Below are 26985 nucleotides of genomic sequence, written 5' to 3' on the forward strand. Positions count from 1 at the left end.
GCCATTGACATCTATTAATATCTTAACCAATCAATTAGCAGACTCTTGGAACTTGCTGGATGTGTGTAACCCATCACATGTGCCAGTGCAATAATGTAGCTTTTTGTTTCAGCTCCATTACTGCAGTGCAAGCACCATTATCAAGGTGTACTAATGCTTTTGTAACATTAGAAAAAGTCTGCACTATCATTAGGATTACTTCACTTTTAGCTAAAATTGCTGCACTGTGATCGATTACACATCTCGAGCGAGTGTTGACACAGGGAATAAATAGAAACCAATCACTGTCTGAGAAGAAGGAATAACACCGGCTACAATGGTAAACTATACATAGCTTGCAATAAATGGGCTGAAACTTGTTAAATCACTGATGACTAAAGTTGGATCTGAGTCATCTTTGTTTGTTTTTCAGATAATCCCTGACTGAAAAAGGGACAGAAATTGTTTCAAGTCTAAGGTCTCCCCCATTATTACCTGTACACAAGTTTCCCCGCTTCTTTTTCCATCACACACGCATCGGTTTTTGATCACATCAGTGTACAGCTGGTCAGATCTCGCTCATCTCAGAAACACAGCTCTTTCCACATATTGATTCCTCTCAAACATGTCGGTAAAAACAGATGAAAACCGAGAGCGTTTTCGATGATTGGGAAGTGATTCGGCACAAACGCACGCTCGAACCGAGGTAGAATGACATCACTGTAGAAAGATTTTTTTTTTTTTTTTTTTGGTGTTGGTAATGTGACAGGTGCTGTCCGGGGGTTGGATTTCTGGAGCTGTGAAAGCAGGTGAGCGAGAGATGAGCAGCTCTACAGGAGAGTGATGGACAAGAATGTGATGAGCTAAGAAAGACAGAAAAGGGAGTTGATGATGAAAAAAAAAAAAAAAGAATAGGGGCATCTGTACTGTTTGTGCTGCTACCTCAGTAGTCGGGCTTCTTTGCGTAACATGATGAAATGATTGAAATACATGCATTTAAAGCAATAACAGGAGTCAGATTCACAAGTCTACCGTTTAGCTGTTGGTTTAAAAGTTATTTAACAGTCTCGTTTGTATATTCCCCTTCACTTTGAACAGGAGTGGAAAAAAAACAAAAAACAAAAACAAAACAAACAAATATAAAAACTGGATATTAAGGCAGCAGAGAGGACTCCATCAACAAAAACCGCAAATATTCGCCCACATCTTCTACTCCCAAAAAAGAAAAGTAGGCCTGAGCTGAGTTCTTAGGCGAAATCACATCTAACTAACATCCAGGCGTGCTCTCAAAATTATTTGGGTTTGTTTGGGGGGTTTTTTTTGGAGGGGGAGGGGGCTCCTTTAATATCACCCACATTTTTTTCAAATGTTGTGGAAAAAGATTGTCAAAAAGGAGAGCGAAGGGAGGAGTGAGTTGCAACTGGCAGTCGTGACAGCGTCTGGGCTTCACGCCTGAATCCTGCAGCTGTCAGTGTGTCACCAAGAAGCTTTATGATTAAAAATATATATGAAAAAAAAAAACATATATATGAACCCCCCCCCCAAACCTTTTACAACTGGGCAGTTCAAGGTGTGACAAATGAGCCCTTAAAAGTAAATAAACATGAGCTTTTTTTTTTAACTGTACATGCTAAATAACTTACATTTCTACAGTGGCAAAAAAAAAAAAGCATTAGCAGTCATCAGCTGACACTTAATAACTGTATATAAGTATGTATATATTTATATAAAGTATGTGAATATGTACAGAACAGAAAATATAAACAGCAACTCTGTGCAGGGAAGGCAAAAGGAACTTGTTCTTCATTCATTAAAAACACTCTACATAGTACGATCACTTCCTTCTGGTGTGTTAACTCGTAAACAAGACACTGTGTGAATAAAGGGGGATTACACCCAAATTTGAGGATGCGTGCATGTTGTTTTCTGGGCCCGAGGATTGTTGAGTCAGTGTTTAAACTTGTGTCCTCTTTCCTAATCTGATGAAGTTGTGAAATTGGTTGCTGCTCCGCTGACAGCAAATGTTTTTAAATGGTTTGTGAAGTCAGAAAATATGATCTGTAAATATCATTTGGGTATATAAATGTATACACACACCTTAAAAAAAACGGTTTTCCATTTGTTAGCAACAGAGCAGAGTCAGATTTCAACATCCGAGCCGCATTGCAGGTTTTTAAGAAAGAGTTCACAACTTTTGAGTGAACAGAGGCCTTTTCTTTTTCATCATGGTAGGAATAAAATCCTACGAGGGGCACGGCTGATACGCACATTAAACACAGAAACAAGACTCTTATAAAATAACATGTTGCCAAGACAACAGTAGTGGGGGGAGCATTAGCTTGGTCCGAGATAAATGCTAAAAAATAGAAGAAAACAGTGATGGAAAAATCCTCATCCTTATGTTCTTCAAATGCAAATCTGCTCAGTCTACACACACACACACACACACACACAGACACACACATACATACACACGCTAGGTTTACAAACATGTCACCACCTGCATCTTTCATATCCACGCTGAAAGAAAGGTGGAACTCAGAGAAAGGCACGACCCAGGAGGGTTACAGTCTTGTGAAGTTGTTACAGTGAGAGAGGAGGGAGCTCCTGACTCCTTCCTGCTGCGTAATGATGGCGTCACAGACCAATTGGACGGGCCGCTCGAGGGTTACTCGAGGGGTTGTCGACCTGGCGAGATCGTAGGCCGACGTGGAGCTGCGGTATAGACAAGATTCAAATGTCATCTATTGGCTGTGGTCGGCCAGGCTCGGTGTGACCTTTGCATCACTGCAGCTGGACTCTGTACGCACAGATGAGGAGTTTGATCTGAGGGGAGATGAACGACACAGACAACCGAATCAGTTAGTGCACAGGTAAATGATCCAAAATGGTTTGACTTTTTAGCCTCTATTTCTGACCCAGGCAACAAGATAGAGATTCAGTTCATGACAGCTTTTACAATGTTTACTCTTCTGTGGCACAGAGCTCCACTGTTGTCCACAAAATACTAAAATCACATCAATGAGGCACACTGTTGCACTAGGTGACATATTTCTACATTACCATGAACACACACTGTAGTTTTCTTTGAATCAATCCCACATCCACCGAGTAGTTTACATACAGTCTATGAAAAAATTGAATGCCAACTTTTTAGACAACACAAATAATAGTTAAGCAATAGCACCATTATTGTCTTGATTTAAGCTTCTCAAATGTAATTATTTTGGGCTTTGGACAGTTGATTGGGCAAAATAAATATTTTTATTTTATAGACAAAATGATTTATTGGTTAATCATAAAAACAATTAGCTGATTAATTGCACCTTTAGTTAGAAATAATGGACTTAGAGTTCCACTGACAGGTTAAGGAAGTCAGAAATGATTGAGAGTCAGACTAACACATAGGATCTGTTGACATTCAGAATAAATACAGTAAAGGACCATACCTAGGGTTAGGGTTAGACATCTTCAATGAGTAAAGCTCTTTGTCTGAGTAACAGACCAGACTAAAAAATGTTTTGAGTTTCACATTTGAAATGTTGAAAAAAAAAATCTGTATTTTCATTTTGTTACTGGATGACACTACATAACAGAAAAGGTTGAGCCAGGATCGACTCTACATGTTTTGTCTGAACCTGTGTTGGAAACCCCTCTGTGCCAACACAGCGCTCTCATTGAGAAGAATGAGGAAACCGCAGTAGTTTTGTCAGTCTCGACACAGATTTGATTAATCACAGCAACTGCAGTCTGCTGGGACTCACGTCAGTTCCATTTCGACAGGGTTGCGTTTTTAACAGCTGAAAAAAAATGATCTAAACAAACATTTAAAAAATCTCCCTCAAAACCGGAGCTGCAGCATAACTCCCCTCTGTAGGCTCAGTATGATCCACTTTTATCACATAACACTCACACATGAGAAGGTACCTTTGTTGGTTTATGTGATAGTTAAGAGAACCGATCCTTCTGCTATTTCATTGGTCCGGAGTACCACTCTGACTTACCTCACCATTTGGGACACTTCTTCAAAGTACAGTTTCTTACAAAGCATCTTTCAGAAGAACATTCATTTTGACATTTCAATTAGCTGACTGCTTCAAATGGCTGAAAAGGACCATTTCTAATCTCAAAAACTTGGTAGTTCAGACTGTACAATGACCTGAATGGCAGCGGATGCTTTTTGTGTGTGTTTTGGTTAACTGTATATGCATCTGTGTTTGTGCACGAGTAAGTATTTATATGTGTGTATATGTCACCTTGGCTGTCGGTGCCTCTGCTAGACGGATGAAGAGTCTGTTGATGCCTGGAATCGGGCTGAAGGAGAAGATGAAGTGACAATCCTGAATGTTTGAAGACAAAAACGAAAGAAAAAAAATTTAGAAAAAAACAAGCGATTGATGTAATACAAGTGTTGGTGCTTTAATTGAATGATTAAACCTGAAATCAGAGACCAATAAAACCCTTTTTTAAAGATAAATATTATCCACTTTTTAAACTCCTATTGTTTTCTATGCATCCTGATTTTATTTCACCTTATTTGGGTTTTGCAGTACTTCTACTGTACTTCCTTGGTTTTACTCAAGTGCTGTGTAATTTAACAGTGCTGCTTGTTGTTTTTTTTGTTAAGAACCAACCAGGAAGATGGGCAGCTGAAATTTGTCGTTGAGCACCACCGCATGAACGCTGCAGGGCCCGCAGAGCCTGGCTGTGATGTCATTCAGGAAGTTAGCGTGGAAGATGAAGAGGAGGATGCCCGAGCCTGGAAAACAAGGGAGGAAAAGAAAGTCTTAGAAGTCTCCAACCAATCCTAACCCCGAGGTTGAGAAACATTAGATTACATTAGATTTTATGTCATTCAGATGTATTCACTCTGTAACTGAGCTATGAGTATGGTTGCTTAGGAACAAGCTCACATTATATAAATATCGATCAGATGGAACAATGACAACAAAAAACCTGATCAGGGTTGGTTTATTTGTGGTAGATGATTCAGTTGTGTTTTTAAAAAATGTAACCAGCTGTTCACAGAGCTCCAAACTCAAAGGTCTTTTACCTTCTGGTTGTGGCTGTGACTTGAAGCCAAACTCCATTGAGAAGTCCGGTCCTTCGCAAAGCCTGTGGCATGACATAGGAAAGATGGGCTCCATCAGCACAAGACGGGAGTCAAAGTACGCTCGGATTGCGTCCTCTGCCACGCTGGACAACCTGACAGGGAGAGACAGGCATAATAACCATATGAGCAAATATTAAATCTCGTCTAAATACAAGCAGCCTTTGCCTCAAATCCTTTCTATTGTCTCTTCTCCAAAACACCATCTCTCTTTGAATGAGTGAGGATGGAACTTGGATCTACAGAGAACTGAAGAAAAACTGAATACAGTGTTGTAGGCGGGGCCATGTTTGTATACTATTATGAAAGTTGATCATTGGCACATGAAGCCAAAAAAGCCACTTCCTGAAAGTATATTCACATGCTCTATGGGCCCAATGCACTGTGGAGCATGCTCACTGCAGATTTCCGCTGGCCAAGATGGCTAACTTCCGGTGTAGCCCTCCAGCTGACTTGAATGGGGATAAAACAGTTCGATCGTGTGGCTCTTCTAGACTTTCGAAATGTGATTGAACTGAATGAATCAAGTTCTGATGGTGAAATCACTCATTTTTCAGCGGTTATGAGTCTCAAAAAAGTCTCTTTCACAATGCAAGTCTATGGGGGGAAAAAAAGCCTTTTTGGACCCAATAGCATCACGTGACATTATTAGCCTTGTATCCACTTCTCTTAATCTATCCAAAGATGGAAGCTGTGGGTAGTACTTACATGTTGATGTGGTCCTTGATGAGATCACACACCACCAGGTTGTTCCTGAGCTTGGCGAAATACATGGCCGTGTTCTTGTGTTTGGACAGGATGTTGCAGTCAGCGCCGTATTCCAGCAGGAGGCGCACTACGTCAGTGTTTCCCCTCTTACATGCCTGAAGTAAAGGACAGTAGAGATTTACCAACTCAACCTGTGTCCCACATACAGAATCTATCAATGTATGTCTCTGGATTAAAGGCCTTAAGGTACAGTAAATACAGTAAAATTTGGTATAAATACTCATTGGTTTTCCTTGCCATAGTTAGATGAGGAGATTAAAACCACTCATGTCTATACGATGAAGCTACAGCCAGCAGCTGTTAGCTTAGCACAAAGACTGGCAACAATGGGAAACACTAACATTCTTCTAACCATAGCTTTATATATAAGAGACTGTTAAAGTGTTAAATGACAATACTAAATTAACCTCTATTTGCTTCTATGAAAACTGTTATTGATTTGAGGATTTCTATAACCCTGTAGTAAATACTTGTGACTTTTAGCCCTTAACCATGAATCTGTATATAAAGAACCAGGTCTTGGATTGGGTTCATCGTGCTGTGCGTTACCTTCATGAGCGCCGTCTCCCCTCCTAGTGTTTGAGCGTTGACGTACGAGCCCGCCTCGAGCAGGATGGCCACAGTTGTTAAGAAATTCTGACAGAGAACAGAAATAAAAATAAGTGCGCAAAAATACACAAAAAAATGGTGAGTGTCTGTATTTCAATCTGCAGGCGTCTCCACACACCAATTCTGCATGAGATTACATAATGATGCTACTGGGGAGTAAGATGGCACCCTGATTATCTGACTATAGTGTTATCGTGCTGCATCAAAGGAGGGAATTCTAAATGAAATACAGGATTCAAATTCACTGTATAAGGGAAGAGCCCTTCTCATTACCTTTTCAGCAGCATGCATCAGGGCTGTGGTGCCGTTCTTCTGTCGTCCATTCACCCTCACTGCCTTCTTTATCAGTAACCTGAGGATGTCGTCCTGCCCCCCTGCTGCTGCCAGCATGCTCAGAGACATACCACTGACGTCCTGTGGAACAACAGGGACACGTACAAAGCTACAGTGTTAAACATGAACCAAACATTACCAACCAAACAGTTTTGGAGGCTGTTATTATCTATTTAACCCTCAGAAGGTACGATGCCCACTTCTGTGTTGTGCTATTAAGCACAGTATTAGCCTTGGACCTACAATTATTCAAGTTCCAACCCTGACATCAATCCCTCATCTTGCTCAGTTGCATATTTAAATGAAGTCGAGATATCAAGCGACTTTAAAGGCCATCACAGTGTTACTATTCCTATGACTTCATGAAGTGGGGAGTCCATTGGTGTAACAAGGTTAGGAGTTAAAACTGAACCGTAATACAGTATAGTAATGACTATTTTTAGGAGGAATATGTTCGGTTGGTTGTAAATAAGTGACTGCATTCTGAAATGCTAATTTCCTTATAGAAAAATGTATATTTTACCATGTACATAATATTATCATTAGCAAAGCCAGATGGAGCAGTTTTTGGTACCTCGGCGGAAATTTGATGTGTGATACATTTGAGTTAATGCATAAATGATGTAAATGAATAATTGTGCATATCAGGCCAGATGGTTTGATCAGTTTTGTGATCGTGGTTGCTTGGAATGGCAATAACATCAATACATGCGTAGATCTGATTCTTATCATTTTCCCATCCATCATCTAAACCCGCTAATCTATTTCAATCACACAAACACACACTACAGGTTATCTAAAGTTGCCGAAACCAGGCAACAGATCTGAGCCCAGACTGTTCTTGCTGTGAATCAACAGTGCTAACCACAGTCTACTACACAACCCCGCTGCTCCATTTCTAACTATGTTGTGACCACTGAATGTCTGAGGGAGCATGTGATTGAAGATCGATACTAACTGTTGACTGAACAATCGCTTGGTCAGCTGCAGACATTCCTCTTCATTTTTGGTTTGTGTCACCTACAGAGCAGCATTAACCGTACTACAAACTACTAAGTGTTATTGAAATTCCTTGGTCGCCAACAGAGTTTAATACATGTCAGAATACAAACTGCATAAAGATGTATTTAGTTGAATTTCAAGGAGAAAAAAAATGGGATGAGTTGTGGTATCTACTGACAAATGTAACTTGTTACTGAAATTGAGGAATTTACAAATATACTGTTAATGGGTTACAGCAATGTCATGCCATGCTTACATACAAGTTCAAACATTATGACAGAATGCATTTATGAATGATAAAAAAGCAAACATTAAACACTTAACTATGTAAAAACAAACACACCCCCAGTGAAGTTTTAGATGTCTCACGAAATCTTCAAATTTTAAGCCAAGAAGCATTTTATTGTACAAGCACGTTATAGGTTCCTTACAATACTTAATAAAAAGCATTAACTGAAGGCAACATAATTACAACAAGATGAAGAGTAACACGCATTGTGTGCTTATACAAGAGCAGTGAAAGAAAAGCAATCTACTTTACAGGGAACACCAAACAGAAATGGTAGTATCTGAATGATCGTACGTCATTTTGTAGATCCTCCACAGATTCTTTTCCAAACACAGCTGTATCTGGAGCATAACTCTAACTACTGTATAAACTGCCACACAGATATACTCCACACTGATTCAACAACCCAGGAAAAACATGTTTGCCATTAGTGTGAATGAGTTTTATGACCTTGCAACTAAGGCTGCTCAATTAATCGAAATGTGATCGTGATTACGATTTAGGGGCCAAACGATCTCAAAACTAATATTTTTAATAATAACGAGATAGCGCTTAATAACAGGTTTTATTTTGAAAAGCTTAGACCGGAAGCCACTGGAAGCTGCCGCAGCTCAGTTAGTTTGACAGAAGCTGAAACACAGGGCGAAATGTTTTAACTGTAAATAAAAGTTCACAGTTTCCAGCCTGCGTCAGACAATGCTGAGTTTACTGACTAATTATTAACAACCAGGATGTGTTGTGTGAACTATCATCAGCACTAATATCTCTGCACATTTTCTGCTGTGTGTTGCGTTAAGCGGCAGATAAAAGGCTGCTGCTTGGAGTGAAAATGAATTAAGCCGAATGGACAAGAAATGTCCAATAAATGCAGCATGTCTCTAAAGTTAAAAAAAAATCGTTTTAATAATCGTGATTTCAATTTTGACCCAAATAATCATGATTATGATTTTTTTCCATAATCGAGCAGCCGTACTTGCAACCTGTTCACAGTCAGGGTTTTCTGGATTTCTGACACCGGCTGTGGTATGAAAGGTTGAACACAGGTTACTCTACACAGGTTCAACATAGCAACTACTGAGGACAACAAAAAATGGCTACCGTCATTGACAAATGATTTGGCAGCTGGAATTTTTAACCATTACTTCTTGTTTCTGATTCTGAAGATGTATGAAAATAACTACTGAATACATGTAGGTGACAACATTGAGTGACCTTAGCTAACAGATCACCCACACACCATGTGTGTTGTTGGTACCTTGTTGATATCTAATCAGTATAAAATAAACACTGCATTTTCCAAATTCTGAAACTGAAAGTGACAAATCCAGGAATACAGTCACAAATACTGTGATTGGCAGTTTGCTATATGTGAACGCAAGTTGAACCTCTGTTCAATATTAAGTGCCAAACTCAAGGTTTATATACATGAAAGCGGTGCTGGATAAAAAACAAAAATTACCATGATTATTTTGATTCAGTGGTCAAATGCACAAACAACATCCTGTGGACAATCATAGTGTGGCATCCATTAGATGGGTTTGACAGAGAATTAAAACAATGCTTTTGTGTATTTTCGTTATCATTGACAATACAAAACAATGTGAATGTGAAGTTTACATTGTGTCCAAAGAAAAGGAAAATAACCTTTTAATCCACTGTCTACTGAATGGAACAGTCTAGATTTCCCAAATTTATACCCGTCCATCTTAAAATATATTTTAAAAATATGTCATTTTTTATTAGCAATCTTCTTTCAGTCCCTGTCAAATATCACTTCATTTCAAGAATAACCTGTTGGTATGCTGGCAAAGGTGGTTACTAGTGAGTGACAACTCATGAAATGCATTTGAGGTTCATAATTGGTATGCTGTGTGTTACATGCAATCAACAAGGGTAGGATAAAATTGGAATAAAGCAAATAACATCATAAGGCAATCTGATCTTGGCAACAAAAGTTTAAAACAATGTGATAAAAATGAGACCACTGCAGTGAGTTTTTGCCTCAAATAAGAGTACATCAAAATACAATTAAAGTACTAAAATGTTCTACACAGTCGCTGTATAGTGATACAAAAATACAACCACCTCTCGGCAGATCGTTAATGCACATGAAAAACAAACAAACGTATAAATGAAGATAATTAACATTTATCAACAAGATCCTCAAAGAAAAAATATTTTTCAATATTTAAGTGAGAGGTATACACACAGAGCTCCTATTTCTCTAATGTCAGCAAAGAAGGTATGCTTTACCGCTGCAGGCTATCAGGGGCCATCTACAATATGGACTACTGGTTAAAGCAGAAACACAGTACACTTGAGCCAGGCATTTGGGAATCATGTAAAGGAAGTCAACAAACATCTATCATATTGGAAGGAGTGGCTGCAAAGTTTTGCTGGTAGGTATTCTATTTCTTTTTTGATCATCAAAATTCATAAAAATGCTACTCAAAACAGTACAGGCATAAAGATAGATGTCTACGCAAGTTTTGAAGTAAAGAAGAGTAGAAATACCTCTGGAAATGTACAGTCACTGAGGCTACCTTTGCTCAGTGCAGGATGGGAGATGCCCTGGTCATGGTGGTGGGGAGAGGGGGTTCCAACCACCATTTTTACAAATCATTTTTTCTTTTTTTTTTTATTGAAAGCATGTTTGGGTGCCACAGCAGCTGCTTTCCACAGCAATAACTGGTGGCAAGTTGCAAATCCTAACAAATGAGGTTCATGGTTACTACTTGATCACACATCTAAAATCAGAACGCTTTCTAGATAAGCTGTGATCATTTACCAAATTGACAAGTGTTACATAGGTACTGAATATGCAAACTAACCATATTAAACATTAATATCTGCTTTTTCTGAGCCAAAGCTACAAATGTTCTTAGTTTCACCCATTTAGTGTATACTCATGCAATAGTACACCAACAGCTTGGTCTGGTGGACTTGTTTCTGAATACTTCAGGATCTTTTGAACACGTGACTTAAGACAATGGCAGGGCATTAGTCTTTTAAATGTTGACAAGACCAGTATGGCTACTGAAACCAAGATTTACTGACAGTACATTGTACAACACTGTCACATCTGCTGAATTTTTAAATTCATACAATTTGAGGTTAAAACCATAGCCCCTGCACAATTAATATCACAGATCACTTTCCAACATGTCCATTAAAAATCACAGGGACAGATAAACAGGACCATCCCACTCTGTGTTTGTATTATGAGAATTGTGAGTCTCTAGTTCCTGTCCTCCAATTTGTTTGGAGGCGACTGCATAACCTCTTCTTTTCATTGATTGAATTGAGTTATGTACAAAATATTTAACTTCCCTCCATGTCCTGCTGTTTAAGGCAGGCTCAGCGGCTAAACATGCATCACAATCCTTTTTGCCCGGCACTTTAACCAGTTTACAGAAGTCTCCGAGCTGACGCCTGACTGCTGCCTGTTCCTCCTCGTTCCACAATCTTTTGTTTCTCTTTTGAGGCTTCACAGATGGAGTGACTTGTTTTCCTGTGGCGGACATGGATGTACTTTCCTGTAACACTGGTGCTCGGTCAGGAACACTGGGTCCAAATACTGAAGGGACAACCTGTGCATTTGCGGAGGTCCTAGGTGGACTTGTGGGGTAACCTGGTGTACCTGAATTGTTCAGAGGTGTGAATGAAGACACAATAGGCCTACTTCTGTCATTCAGTGGTGAGAATGCAGGTACCATTGGTGTACTTGGAGGATTCAATGGCGAGAATATAGGAACCATTGAAGTACTTGGAGCATTAAGTGGGCTAAAAGTAGGAATCATTGGTGAATTTGCAGTATCTTGTGGAATATACACAGAGGGTGGTGGAATACTTGAGGTATTCTGTGTATATGATGGAGCCATTGGCAAAATCCTGTTATTTTCCGATGTGTATGCAGGAGACATTAGTGAATTAGTAGTGTTGTGTGGAGTAAATGTGGGAACCACCTGTGTATCAGTGGCGTTCAGTGGTGTGAAAGTAGAAATCAATGGCTGACTTGAATGGACCATATTTGTACTGGTGGAACACAAAGATGCATAAACTGAAGTAATCTCTTGGGAGAATGGTGTTGACTCTCTCATGTCGGTTGTTGGTGCCATTGTCATACAGCAATTAGAACTTTCTGTCAGGTGATCTGGATGCACTGTAGTCATACTACAGATAACTCTTTCATCTTGCAAATCTTTATCTGTAGTTTGGACTCCAGCGTCTGGACTTTTTGGATTCAAAACATTTACATTCCCTTCAGAATTCTGCTGGTTATTTCTTCTCCGTATTGTCTGTAGTGTGTTGTGTACATAGTTTTTGACATCTGTCCAAGATCTTCCAACGAGATCTGGTTCAGCAGCAATGCAAGCATTGCATTCCTTTTTACCTGGAACTTTCATCCTTGTTATAAATTCAATCAAGAATCGCTTCACTGCAGCCTGCTCCTTGTCACTCCAAGGTCTTCTCTTTAAAGCGGTCTTCTGTGTAGTTCCTAAAAATTAGAGAAAATTAATTTAAGAAAGCAGCAGCACTCTCTCAATTTAAAATAAGAAAACTACATTAACTGTATAGCTTGACAGTTAATTCTTGACCTCAGAAAAAGCAAGATTTAGTTTGGTCAGTTGCCGTTTCCATGACCATTTCATATGGTCAAAGGCTCACATGGATCTGGCGAGGACAAGCTGACCTTGAGTATTGATTGTTTTTTCAACTACTTTTTCAATGATCAAGAATGAACTGTGTAGCTCTGTTGGACTAAAAGTCCAACAAAGTGAGGAGATGAGGGGAGGCGAATAGAGGAGATGTCCTAAAAAGGATCAGAATGAGAAGTCTGAACATGTAGAGTTGCATGAAAATTAACATCTGTTAATAAAGACTGTATGATGCAGTCAAAAGTTCCAGAACAAGCAAGTGGACTTTGAGTGGAGGTTGTTTTGTCAAATGTAAACTATACTTTGAAGGCACTGGTTATTTGCCATTCAATCTTTGTAATCAAAGAACACCTAGATCCAAAACGGTCCAGAACAGAGCAAAAGATGCTTACCATCTCTTGCAGTGCCAGGTGGACTTGATGGTAGCGTTCGATCCATTTTGAGCAGTTGTTTGCTCACTTCCTCCAGCTGTGATGCATTCTTGGAAAGTCCGTAACACTCCTGGCTGTTCCTTCCTACCAACTTGGCCACTTGATCCCATTCACATTCACTGAGGCTCATTAGTTGCCAACAGCTGGCAATTTGCTCTCTTAACGATGAGGACAGAAGTGCTTCGGGATTTTTAACTCCACATTCCATTGCAGCCCTTCGGAAACAATCCAATCCTCTGATGAAAGATGGACCTTCAGTCCGTGCAAAAAGGTATGGGTTAGTTTTTGACACACCTGCTTGCTCTCGATTTTCAATGAGTAAGTCAATCGATAAAACCATCCTTTGGGTTAACAGAACCAGCATGTTCCTTCCATACTGGCCTTCTAGTTCCAACCTAGTAAAACTGTCACTGAGGTCCAGCTCCAATTTGGTGCACTTCCTTATTTGATCTGCAGAGGCCACAAATTTTCCCCTGCTCTTTATGCTTGTGTAAGTTTGCAAGAACATTCTGCCGATATTTCCTACTCTTCCTCTGTTGAAGAGGCACACATCTGCTAGAGTGGCTTCACTTAGCTTTTTCCATGTTGATAAACTAGGACTTTCTTTTAGCTCCCTTCTTGCTTCATCTTCTTCCACAGTGATAAATCTGTGGAGTTTTATCAAATCTTCTGTCACAGTTGACTTGTCTACTTCCACTTTCTTGACCTCTTGCTTTAAAGATATTGCAAGAGCTTTACGAGAAAAACACTCACTCCATTTAGTATCAAGGAGCTGTATAAACTTTTTCACTTCACTTTCAGTTTCACTATCCTCTGTCATGCGACTTTCCCCAAAAGCTATTTCTGCAGCACGTTTTAAAGAGTATCCGATCTTTGAGACAAGGGAAACGGTTTTAAACTTACTGGAACTGGGATCAAAACCACTAGCTTTTTTGGCCCCTGCAACAGCTAATTCAAATCTGGATGGTAGACATACTTCATGCAAATATTGCACACTATTGTCAAGCTCATTTATAGCGAGCACAAATCTACCCAGTTCCCTCATCTTTTGTGCAATATAGGCAAACTGAGACTTATCATGGTCATACTTGGCAGACAGTGCATTGCCAAATTTGCAAATAAGTGGGTCATTTCTGATGTGCCTTGATATGTCATCTTGATGCATGATGTGAATGATTTCCTCGCAGCCTCCAGTCAAGAACTCTGACATTGGAAGCAGCCGGGAGGCAGCACTGTGGACTTTTCCCCTATTTCTCCTTTCGGTCAACTTTTGATCTCCCTTTCTGGCCTTACATGACCGTTCATGTCTCCACAAATCAGTTTTGCGATAAAAAGCAAAGCAGTGCTGGCAAGGCAGGAAGTCCCGAACAGATATGTTAGGATTTCTCGTCTGTTTCTTGGTCACAATTTCCCCTTCTCCACTTTTGAGAACTTTGCAATTATGTTCATAATCTCCTTTATTGCGAATTTGGTCAAGCAAAGACTGTCTGACTTTGGAACCTTTGGGAAAGTGTATTGCGTGGGCAACATCCGTTTCCTCTGCATGTTTCCTTTCCAAATGCTTTGCAAGTTGGGTGAACGCCATTTTGCAATATAAACAAAAGTGCTTTTTGCATGTCTCCTTTTTCTCATTATCTGTTGTGCTAGGTGTTGTTTCAAGTACTTTCTTGCAGGTCCTTAAACTCGATCGTGTTGGTTGTTTCCTCTCTATAGTTTTCCCACGGTAGTGTGATTGGGTTTTAGCAATTTCCTTTGAGTCCAACTTGGACATAACTTGATCTGTACCTGATACTGTACTGTACTGATCTGAGTGACCTGTCACCACATCCTCAGCCTCGTCACTTGAGTCATTTGCTTGCTCTGGGGAACTTTGTTTGTTAGCTTCACCATTTTGTTCAGTTACTTTGTCATCCCTTGTCAGCATCCATTCTGCGTTGGTAGGTGGATTTGACTGATCAAAGTTCAAACTCATTTCACTTGATAAATCAACTTTTGTGTCATCTGACATTTTGTCCTCCTCTGCTTTCTTCTGATCTTCCTTTACTTGAACTTCCTGCATGGTAGCTGAATCACAAGCAGTATTTTGGGATTCAATTATATCCTCGATACCTTTCTGGATCTTTTCATGTTCCCTCACTGTCACTTGCTCAGTGTTTGTACTGGCAGGGCACCTTGACATTTTCTCGCCATCATCTGGCCCATCCAAATCTTGTGGGATATTCTCCTCTACTCTTGGAGTACCCTCTTCATTTCTTGCAATGTCAAGGTTAGAAGTCAATCTAAGAGCATCATTCGAACCTCTCTCTTCAATCAAGCTCCTCTCTCCTTCAAATGACCTCTTCTCACCAGTAGTACACGCCTGTAAAAGAACAAGTATATGTAAGACGCATTGCCAAATCAGACCCCATGAATAATTTGATTGAGTGAACTTAAAAGACAGATCTGAAATAAATGTGTGTGAGGAGGGTGGGGGGACAAAAGCTAATGCTAAAATTTGGTTTGAAGTTTGATTGTTAATTGGTGAAAAGTCAAGTAATATTTTTGTATTTCCTTTTCAAAATCATTGGCACAGTTTTCAATTGCTGTGTAATGCATCAGCACCTTGGCAATGCCCCACCAAGATCCAAGCTCATTCAAACAGAAGCCAATGTGATGGCCACACATCACTTTTTAGCCCAACACTGGTGTGAAAAAACCCCTGGCACCTCTCAAATCTCCAGTACAAAAACCACATGTGACCCATTCAAGAACAGTTAATGGCTTTATTGGATCAAGCAGCGTTTTGACATTGTAAATGTCTAACCAAGAATATGTAGTCATGGGGTGTTGGATGAAATGCTACATGGACAGAACAGAATATGCACTGACACTAGACCTATATTCATGACTTGCAATCAAAACAAATGCTTATGTTACTTTTGATCTCATATACAAGATATTTTGGCTTGGCATATTGGTGTTATTACAGTAAAATCTATGAAACTGGTGATTTAACATATCATATCGTCAATGTGGCTAAAAACACCTCTAACAGAGTCCAGGACCAGCCAGGTACACATGCAAAACAAGAGAACACTTGAATGGTGTTCAGCCATCCCCATATATACATAAGGTTTTCTGCCTAAATGTTGTCTATGCTTTAAACTGTTGGATGGTAGTATTAAAAGAATACAAATACAAAAGGATCCTGAAGTCATAACAGTTACTGGTACATGCCACAGGCTGCAAATGTGCTATGATCATGATGATGATACATGTTCTGAAAGCATATATGTACCTGCTTCAAAGGGTTCATCTTGTCCAATAACGATATGTTTGGTGTCTTCTTCCATTAGCTTGTTCACTGCAAGGAAAGACGACATCACAGTTCTAGTGTGCACACATTATGACAAATACATCGTAAGAATTCAAGTTACCAATGTCAAGGTAGTTATACAAACGTTAAGAGCCATTAACACTATATAGCTTCCTCAATTTGACACTGACAGTTTGCGGATAAGCCAACAGTGGAAATTTCTTTAAATTACAACTGTGGCTTTGGCTATTTAAAATGTTTTCCTTTTAAATCCTGATTTTGATTCAAAGACAATTGAATGATTAGTCATATTAGAACAGTAGAATGATTGACACAATAAGTTATCTTAACTTCAGCTGCTAACACCAGCTAGTAATTAGAACAAAGGGCATTTTATGTCAGCTGGCACCAGAGAAAGGCAGCAAGATGTCATAACACAGAGGTCAGTAGACATTTTTTTCTTTCTTCATATTCTGCCAGTATCAGTAGTATAGAATTAAGTTAATAGCACAATAATTTCACAATATATACTATTCATTACACTTGCTTCTGCTTCAAAGTACTGAATCAAACAATAGTTGTATTATTGGAATTAAATTACACCTTAAACATTACTTAACATGATATATTTAACTTTCAATAAAACACTTTAGAAAACATGACTACACTCTTACCTGGGCGCTTGGGAGTTGTGAAAACGATCTTGAGTAAAATCTGTGGATGTAGATCTTGAAGAAACAGATTCCTTGGTGCACACTTTAGAAATTGTTTTCCCCCGATCTACAGTATAAGAACTGTAGAAGTTAACTATGATAATCCTCTGAATGCAATAGGGTCGAGTCATCGCTGCTACTTCATGTAGTCCTAGTAAGCTGTTTCCCTAACATTCTATGTTCATCATTTGTGTCATATGTAACTAAATTTATTAGGGAATTTCCTAGACCAGAGGTTCCAGAAGTCCCAAATTAAGTCAAATCACATGCAGATGTATCTGTGACAGAAAAAATTTCGTTATGTTGTATCACAACAAATACCACTAGGACATTTTTGAACGTAGTTTTTAGATTGTGTTTAGAAAGGCTAACACACTGTATTACCTCATGTGGAGGGATGCCACAACTCATGGACCAACGTTTTTTTTTTTGTCAAATTTCCAACATATCACATATTTCCAACTATGTTGCTTCTCCTTTGCAAAATGATTTGTGATTTTAAGGCAGGGTCAGTTCATGCATGTGTGGTGCAGAGGACCAGGGTATGCATGTGTTCAACCTTCTGAGTGCCATATCAGACAGACGCAGCAATATGTTATACTGTTGAGCCATAAATTCCGTTTTGTTCACCGGACTGCACAATCACTCCCACACATACACACTGAGGGGCAACCAAGGTGCAAGCTTTAAACCTATAACATGTGCTTTTATCTTGAAGGCATGAGAAGCCTAGAGGCATGTGTAAAATTAAATTAAACTAAAATCACAATATAGTCAGCAAATAAAAATGAGATGGTTTGAGTGAATGGGTTTATATGTTTGTTAGAATAACGCATGTTAGAGGGGATAAAACATACCTCTTGGTCCAGATTGTAGTCCTCTTTGGAATTAAGTGCTAATTTTACAGCCATGTAATCTCCACTTTTCACAGCATCCCGCAACTCACCTAACAGGAACAAGGTGGGAAAGTACACGTTATAGAGCTTTACTTCAAAAATATTGTTAAAAGAAATAGTAATTAACATACTATAACTATCATTTTTAAGCTCAGGATCAATTGAACTTTGGTGATCATTTAACTTTTCATCTGGCATCATCATCAAGTCAAAATGTGGATTGCTTTAGTTTATGACCAATGGATGTTATGTGACAGAAAGAAGGCGGAAGTCAACCACAAGGACAGTGCAACACCCAGATGGTGTACAGCGTGCACATACTACAGTAATCTTGTAGTTTAATTTGAATTTAATAGCTTATTAATTAGCTTTGAAAAATGAAGTTGAAATATTTTGGGAATACTTTGTACCCCATCACCCACAGACTAATGGTAGCGGAGCAGAGTAACAAACCCTCACCAAACAAATGAGGCAAGTTGACCAATACACACTTTATAAAAGTTAAACAGACTCTGGGCAACGAAAATATCTCCATTTTCTCTTCCAGTAAAACCTGTTGAATATTTTTCATGAATTATTTAGTAAAACTGCAATTGACCATTAGCTAGTGGGCCATAGCATGTAGCAGAGCAGTATTATATTTAATGTGTTCGATAATTAGTCTGCTTATAATCAAATTTTCAAAACAGCTTGCCTGTACCCAAATGTATTAACTTCTCCCTTGTTCTCCTCCTTGTGATTTAACAACACAGGTGAGGATGTTGTGGATGGAGGCCAACAGTCCTTGTGATCAAATTCCTCTCTTAACTATTGACCTTATGTGTTTCAGCTACAAAAGAGCACTCCAACTTGGTAGTTTTACAGACGATAAAGATGCTGTAACTGCTGTACCACTGGGCCTTTACAGTGCCAAATCAGATGTCCTCATGTTAAGAAAAACGTGTCTTTGTGCTGTGAGGTCAGAGTGTAAATCCACTAACTGGTAGTTCCAAATACTACCAATGTGTTGAATTCCAGCCATGTGCCTTTCAAGTGTAACCAAGTCAGAAAATCGCTTATCAACCCCTTGTAAGCTTCTAGATAACAGTAGTAATCAGTCATGTCTAAGATGTAAACACAAATACTCACTTGGTGATAACGGTGGACCTGAAAGGATCTCATCCTCTCCATTCAGATGTTTCTGGAAGTCGTCCAGAGTCATCCAGTCCAGATTAAGGTCCATTCCTAAACTCAATGTGGCTTGACCCTTGTCTGTGGAAAACACGATGAGAAAGATACATGACACAGAGATACTTTATTAGCTGGCAGGCTGAAAACTTGCACACTCCTAAAACTCACAATTCTAGGACCTCAAGCTAGTGCTACATTGTAGTAAAATCTTGTGTTCTAAATAATCTAAACTCAAGGTCCTCTTAAAAGCTTATTTCAGTGCTTTCAGTTTTACTTGAGCCTCTTTCACACATACGTCACGATAAATTACTGGGATAACCTTTCAGGCATTGCTCGTGATTTTCATTATTCACACCTGCGGCTACATTCAGGAACATTTCAGTCTTGCGGCTTTTTACACATGACATGTCAATGCTGAGATAGATAGGACATGGGACAGTCCAGCAGATGGCAGTCATGCAACACTTATGGATGCTGACTGCTCTGCATAGACTCTCCTTTAATTCACAGCACAGCTGTACCGGTGTTTTCCCTGAAATGTTACTGGGTCTTGAGGTGGGAAATCGGCAGTGCAGATTTCCCTGAATATCAATCCCTGTTCCCATTCACTCATGCTCCCCCATGTAGGGACAGACTGCATGTGTGAAAAGGTCTTTGTAAGTATTCATCAACTAACACTTTTAGAAGTACAATCAAAAAATCTGAATATTTGCAGTACAAAAATCTATACATTCCATTTGATGTGAAACAACAACCTGTTATTTAGAGGTAACAAGTGTTCAGTAGCCAATTAGAAGCATACCAGATTTGTCTGTGCCCTCTAGTGGGTCCTGGGTGTCCTGATTGTCATCACAGGCTATGAAAAGTCTGGGCTCACTGTCCTCTCTCCTCTTCTTCCTGTCATCCATTGGGGTTCTCCTCTCCCAGCCAGGCCGCTGCGCCTCCTCTGGCTTCTCTCTTCGCTCCCGCGATTCCTCTCCAGGCTTTGTCTTTGCTGCAGTTTCCTCTCCTTCCTTCTCGTCACTGTCCAGACTGAAGCCATAACTCTGGCCAGGTCTAGAGACTAGAGGAGGAGCAGACATGGTGTCATATTTCTTCTAGAGCTTTCTCTGCTGTCTCTTCTAGGTTAACATTCTTCCATTATCCTCAGTGTAGACTTCATTCTCATTTGCTACAGTTCATAAACTATTGACCTAGTTCAGAAAGCGAAACAGCTTGGAAATTATGAGGGAGCATGGGTGAGTTTTTCACCTGTTCAGATTTATATTTAATATATAATGCTCTTTGTCATTATTGTGAGATGTGTGTAATAAAGTGATGTTTGTTGATGTGTTTTGTGCCTGGTTAAGAACTGCAGCTGATCAAAGGTGAGTGTACCTGAGTGGGTTAATGTGTTCACATTATCAATGATATGTTTTTTTTTTTTGTAATACACAGGATTATTTTTGTGCCGTTGTGCCATGCATACCATCTGATTGCTTTGTCTTCTCCAGGTCTGCTTTCTGAGCGGGAGAGTCTTTGGTTGACTTGGGGACCTTTTCAATCTTTCCTATTAGCTGTTGGATAACAAAAAAAATGTTAACACCATGTAGTTTTTGTTCGTCATGATTCATGTACAATGTGAAATTTTAGCATTGTCGTTGATCATTTAGCAGCAGCTTTGAGTCATACAGCGATGGAAAACCTCACCCTACGTTGTGATTCCAAATGATTTAAGGGCCGCCCGACCAGCGACCCCAATTTATTCCTCTGCCGTGACTCTGATTGCCCTGCATAAACTTTTACTGGCCCCGGGCCATGGCTGGAGAACCAATATGGAGCTCCATTAAAATATGACAGATTGGAATATTCAACAGCCCCAATTCGAATTGTTCTGGTTTTTGTCTGGCTCTTATGACTTCCACATCGGCCATGTGACTGTCAATCCAGAAAGAACAGTCAAGGTTGATCAGGGAAATCTATTTTCTTTCCTTGTGGACACATTTTTGCTGCACTATTGGTATGTAGAATACACATGAGCCCCAATTTCAACTCAAAGCCTTGTTTTTATGTCACATTAAGCAGACCAATATAAAAGTATACATTACAGCTGAAATGACTCAAATGCCAAAATGAATCTACAAGTCAATATTCAACACAAAAATGCCAAATAATCTCTGGATATAGTGTGTTTTTTTTTTAACCTTTTCCTAATACTTATGAATTAATCATGACAGTAATTGCCAGTTTAATTAATAATTCAAATAGTTTTAGTTACTGTACCTTAGCAGGTTTGATGGTGCTCTTCTCTGGGGCGGGCTGATGCGGTGGCGGCCTGCGGGGAGCGCGGTCCTTGGCCTCGCAGTTCAACAGGAACTTCTCAAACAGGTTGGTGGAGCCTGAGGCGTCCTTCGGTCCCAACACCTCTTCTTTAACCAGCTCCTCCTCCTTACCCTTTGTGCTGCCAGTAGCTGTGATGGAAGATGAGGAGGACGATGTGGAGGAAGATGGAACTTTGGGTGGCGTTGAGGTGCTCTCCTGTCCTTTGCTCTTTGCTTTTTTGTGTAGAGTGAAGCTGTCGCTGGAGTCTGAGGAGAGAGGGGCGGACTCCTCCTTGCTTTTGGAGGTGAGGCTCTTTAGTTTTTGGAGGCTGCTGTCTCTCTGCGCGTCATCTGGCCTTTTGCCCTTTTTGTCCTGGATGAGGTCCTTAATACCCTGCAGCTTTACCTCCCATTTCCCTTTCTTCTGTTTGGATTTGTCCTCCACACGTGCCTTTTCGGCTGACTTTGCTACAGTGTCCGCTGACTGATTCTCACTATCGTCTATTTGGGACTTTTCTGGGCTGTCGCTCAGGTCGTCCTCCAGAGGGGCAGCAGCCTCGTCCTCAGATGTCTCAATCTTGCGTTCCTTCTTCACTTTCTTTTTCTTCCCCTCCTCTACCTTTTCTTTTTTGGGCTTTACCCCATCTTTTCCCTTTTCTTTCCTGTGTTTTTTGGAGGGAACCGGCTCATCATCCTCCTCTTCGGAGTCCACCAGCCGCTTTTTCGTTTCAGTCTTTTTCTCCTTGGGAGGAGATGGTGGAGTCGGGGGTCTTTCCTCTTCTTCTTCACTCTCTGGCGCTGGTAAAGGCCTGACATCGTCCTTCCGCTTCTCTTTCTTCTTCTTCTTCTTTTCTTTCTCCTTGTCCTTCTCTTTCTCCTTGTCCTTCTCTTTCTCCTTCTCTTTCTCCTTCTCCTTCTCCTTCGGAGGCGACTCCTCTTCTTCTTCTCGAATCTTTTTCTTTTTCTTCTTCTTGACGGGCGCCTCAGTTGGACGGTCTTTGTCGCTGTCGCTCTCAGAGTCGGCATCAAATATATCGCTCTTCGTGGGCAGCAGATTCTGACACAAAGACATCACATTTTAAGATTATGCACCTTTACGAATTAAGTCTGATTGTTCTCTGATAACTTTTGATAAACATTTTAGGAAACTTCATATTGTAATAGTTAGAGGCCGACCGATACTGGATTATTGGGGCTGATGTCGATACTATTATCAGGGAGTAAAAAATGTTGATATATATATATATATATATATATAACGCAGACTATATATCTTATAAAAAAATTATCAGCACATATCAGATGGAATAAACACAGACACCGATATATCTGTGACAGGCCAATTTCGGTTGATAATATCGGTTGTCCGATATATCAGTTGGGCTCTAGTCACACTAGAAAAAAAAAGAAAAAAGTGCTTTTAGTTGCAATGTTCATCATTGGCAATGGCAAAAATAACCGTTATCTTGCTCTGTAAATATCTGATCAGCTGTGAGTTTCTCAACCTACCATGGCCAACAAGTTTAATAAACTAGAGTCGACTCTGCTCCGTAACTGCCGTGCCGACATCAGTTTTGTTCTAAAAATCTGACTGTCAGTTGAACTCACCACAGTCTTCTTGGCCTCTGCTTCTTTTTTGGCTTTAAACTCAGCCATGTTTTTCTTAAAAGCTAAGAGGACCTCGCGACAGTCCTCCAAATGGGCCTCTGGCTCCCAAGTGTCATCGTCAGAGCAGTAATTCTTCCAGCGGACTCTGTAGAGCACCTCACCCTGAAAAAAAAACCAAACAAACAGAAAAAACAGAAGACATGAAGCTCAAGCATCCCATCCAAACCAACTTCACACTGATTAGTAGCTGTCAGCACTTCAACTTTGACCCACCAATTAAAATTTGTGGAGCAACACAAGATTTCCAAATGAACAGCTGCCTGAATGTTAACACAACTGACAGACTGGATTAAATAATTATAGTGTTTTGAGTGGTGGACATTTTCACAATTATGATATTCATGATTATGACAAATTAGATCAGACAGCAAGAGACCAATGGAAAACTGCTCGAACCAACAGTGAAACATCTGTAACTGCACATACTCATATTCACCCATCCCAGCCATACTGTAACCCTTCATACAAAAAGGGGAGCTATCTGTGGCAATATTGGTGTCTACACTTGTGTGCAACACTATAAATGTCCTACAGGATCCTCATATTTAAAATGGCTATCATGCCTCTCTCTTTCTCTCCGACAGCCAGCGTCTCATCCCTCCTTCAAGTTTGGCTGTTCCCTTTTTTCCTGTCTGGCCTCCTCAGACAAGTCCCCATATGAACTCATTCTTTTAATGCATACATCAACCCTTATTAAGGCGTAACCAGAGAAAGTCTTGACTGATAGTAATTGAGTGTAATTTTATGCAAGCGTCAAATGAGAATAATTGGTCTAAAAAAATCAACATTTAACTTCTTTCATTCAGGAGAAATGATGAGTTGAAGAGCTAAAATGATTCCAACAATTCGGGCTCACCGCAAACAACCCACAATCAAGACAAATGAGTTATACAGTGCTTTATACCCGTCATGACAGGATTAGTCAGTGTTGTGTTTGAAAGTGACTTAAATGCGGAAACAGCAGCACACAAACTCACAAAGAAATGTGTCTTTGTTGAAATAAAAACAGGAATGGCACAATAATGACACATCTACAATATTGTAATATTGTAGATGTTATCACAATGATAAGCCAAACATGTTTAAATCTATCTTGGGTCTGACTTTAGAAGTTCAGTCTCATGTATGGATCGAATGTATGGATATGCATTCAGTGCTGCTTTTTAATGCTTTGTTTACATATTTATTGATTTGGGATGATTGTGTATGTGTGTGTTTGTGTATTTATCACTGTATTTTGCAAGTTTATACTATCTTCTGCTTTCTAGGTATCTTATAGGCATGTATGCTGTGATTATAAAGGCTTTTTTTAATATATTTTTTTTAAGTATCATAAGTGGTACACACCCAGGGAGAGTCTTAAGAGAATTTAGAATTAAAAATAGGACCGGTGTTTTTTTAATTGTTTAATGTGTTCATTTTATATTTGTTTCATGTATCTGTGCTTGGTCATTGTTTTTATGTATGATATTCTGTTAATATAATTTTGCTTAAGCGGTGAGAAGTACCTTGTAACCTCGATTAGGAAAGATGCTATAGATATAAAGTTCATTATTATTACTGTTGTTATTAGTATTAGTGTTAGTAGTAGTAGTAGTAGTGGTAGTAGAAATAGTAGTTATAGTAGTAGTGGTAGTAGTAGTAGTAGTAGTAGTAGTAGTGCTTTAATAAGATAATTCACCCTTTAAAACAAGCAGTGAACAAAGTGTAAAGAAAAGGTTAATAGCTCACTAGCGCTATTACTGGCTTCTTCGCTGGACACACGAGCCTCATTTTGCATATCATGGCAGCCAATACAGACAGGAAGTGGAAGAGGTGTGAAGCATCAGTCTTTGTGTGTTTGTGTGTGAGCCACAGCAGTTCAGCGAAGCACGCACAGCGCTCAGGTAGAGTTGACCATGTGGCCTAGGTGTGCTTTTGCTGATAACAACATGGATACAGAGACAATGAGCCACACTGTTGCAGCGTGGCTCAAGCAACTGTGGCTGATGGGTGCTACAATTAAAAGAAAGAGGTTTTGCTGTGCCCACATGCCGCTCAGGTAGGCAGTGTGGCCTGGGGCGTGAACCTGGTAAGGCTCCTAAATCTAAATTTGGAAGCAGTTTTTCCATCACTGTGCATGTGTTTCAATTTTTTTTTTTTTAAACTGACTGTTCACCCTGATATCTGACTTATCTAGCAGTTCAATTTCACAGTTGCAAACAGGAAGATCTGTTTTTTTTCCAGGTTAAGATAAAGATTGGATAAAACATTGCACAACTTTGTGGTGAGCTTCTCAGAAGTTGCTACCACACAGATACCTTGTCTGTAGTGTGAAAAACAACCCACAGACACCCAATCATGCACGATCACGGTAAAGCATGAGTTTCTTAAGAATTTTAAAAAAAAAATCAAGAACCTCTTTATCATTTAGCCTCATAAACAAAACTGGATTATTTAAGAGTTTCGAAAGCAGACAAAAAAAAAACCCTGTATGTGAAGAATCATTGAAACTATAAAAAGCCCTGGTACTCAAAGAAAAATAACAAATACAAACCATCAACCTACCCACATTTGTCACATCTTTCATTTTCAATGTGCACTATTGTAACGAGCCAGTTAATGTTTGAGTGTGAAAATGTGTCCCTCCCTGTCCCCTGAAGAGGCATGACTTTGTAAACAAAAATAAATGGAGCGATCATTACTCCTCCACAAAAAGATAAATAGTTCAAATGAGTGCTGTGTAAGATACAGCCAATAGAATTCATTTCACAGTGGTTATCTATAACACTTATAAGAAAGAAAGAACTATAAAGTTTGGGTCTCCTAATAAAACAAAGGGAATGACAGTTACTGATTTGCTTATCTTCTAACGTTCACTGCAGGTGCTAACCAGGAAGTTTACAGCTATTAGTTACTGTGTTTTAAGCATGTAGAAGACAAAACTGAACAAAGTGTGATAATACCACCAATATTACACAACAGCGCACCTTTCCTGCTAATAAACAACAAGGTGGCAAAACAGGTTAGTTGGTGTAAATTCAAACACAACGGATACGATGTTAATGTGACGATAGCAGGCGTTAATTCACAGTGGAGAAGAAAAACTGTCAGGAAAACCTCTCCGTCAAATCTGGTGTATAGACACTGTGAACAGTAGTACTGCTCGGGTCTCTTTGGTGTAGCTACACCTCTGGCCAAGAGCGACTGTGATGAGCATATATGCAAGCTTGCAGAAGCCTCCGTCCTTGGCCTCAGTGGGGGAGAGGCGAGCGGACATTATGGGAGAAGTTGTGCAGAAAAAAAAAGATGCTGTCTATGGACGAGTAGAGAGCCACGACAAAGGAATGGCTAATGGCATTTGATTTACGGACACCAAAGTAACTACATGCATCAGAACGCACTTCAATTTACATTGTAGAAAATCCCCTGTGTGGACACGAAGTGTTGTAGGTAGGCTATGCTCGTTAAGAGTGTAGTGAAAGCAGTGTCAGCCATGTTTGCCAAGCTACGTAGCAGTTAGCTCGTCTTACCTCTTCCACCCGCATGTCAATGATTCTCTCCACTTCGTAAACATCTTCCTCTTCGTCTTGTTCGCTGTCCGCCGGCTCTACTTTGTCGGCCTCGGCCGCCATAGCTGCGGGTTGGTGTTATTGTAGCTAAAAATGTAGTAATTCCTCTGTCGGCAGTCGGGAAGGCCGTGCTGCCCGTACTAACAGAGGTAGGACCGCGGTGACTGCACTGTAGCGCTGGCTCTGCGGCTCACAGGGATGTACCGCCCGCCC

At 39.8% G+C, this 26985-nt stretch overlaps 1 protein-coding gene across 4 annotated transcripts; it reads right to left on the reverse strand.

Annotated features, from left to right (window-relative positions):
• Positions 1–1543: 1543 nt before the first annotated feature.
• Positions 1544–26940, reverse strand: mphosph8 (M-phase phosphoprotein 8). Of its 4 annotated transcripts, none has more exons than XM_062431943.1 (14): positions 26734–26940; positions 23165–23323; positions 21516–22610; positions 20722–20809; positions 20056–20316; positions 19212–19334; positions 18045–18133; positions 6740–6880; positions 6407–6493; positions 5798–5952; positions 5033–5184; positions 4614–4738; positions 4236–4319; positions 1544–2805 (listed from the first exon to the last, which is right to left on the reverse strand). In XM_062431943.1, exons 1-14 carry the CDS (start codon positions 26833–26835, stop codon positions 2764–2766), a joined length of 2703 nt encoding a protein of 900 aa, XP_062287927.1. In that variant the 5' UTR covers positions 26836–26940; the 3' UTR covers positions 1544–2763. The 4 variants fall into 4 exon arrangements, with proteins under 4 accessions (XP_062287927.1, XP_062287926.1, XP_062287925.1 ...); XM_062431942.1 differs by having other exon boundaries at positions 23162–23323; XM_062431941.1 differs by lacking the exons at positions 1544–2805; positions 4236–4319; positions 4614–4738; ... (2 more) ...; positions 6407–6493; positions 6740–6880 and adding exons at positions 9784–12588; positions 13141–15538.
• Positions 26941–26985: the final 45 nt, after the last annotated feature.

This window comes from Scomber scombrus, chromosome 13 (genome assembly GCF_963691925.1).
Source record: "Scomber scombrus chromosome 13, fScoSco1.1, whole genome shotgun sequence".
In the NCBI taxonomy this organism is placed as follows: domain Eukaryota; kingdom Metazoa; phylum Chordata; class Actinopteri; order Scombriformes; family Scombridae; genus Scomber; species Scomber scombrus.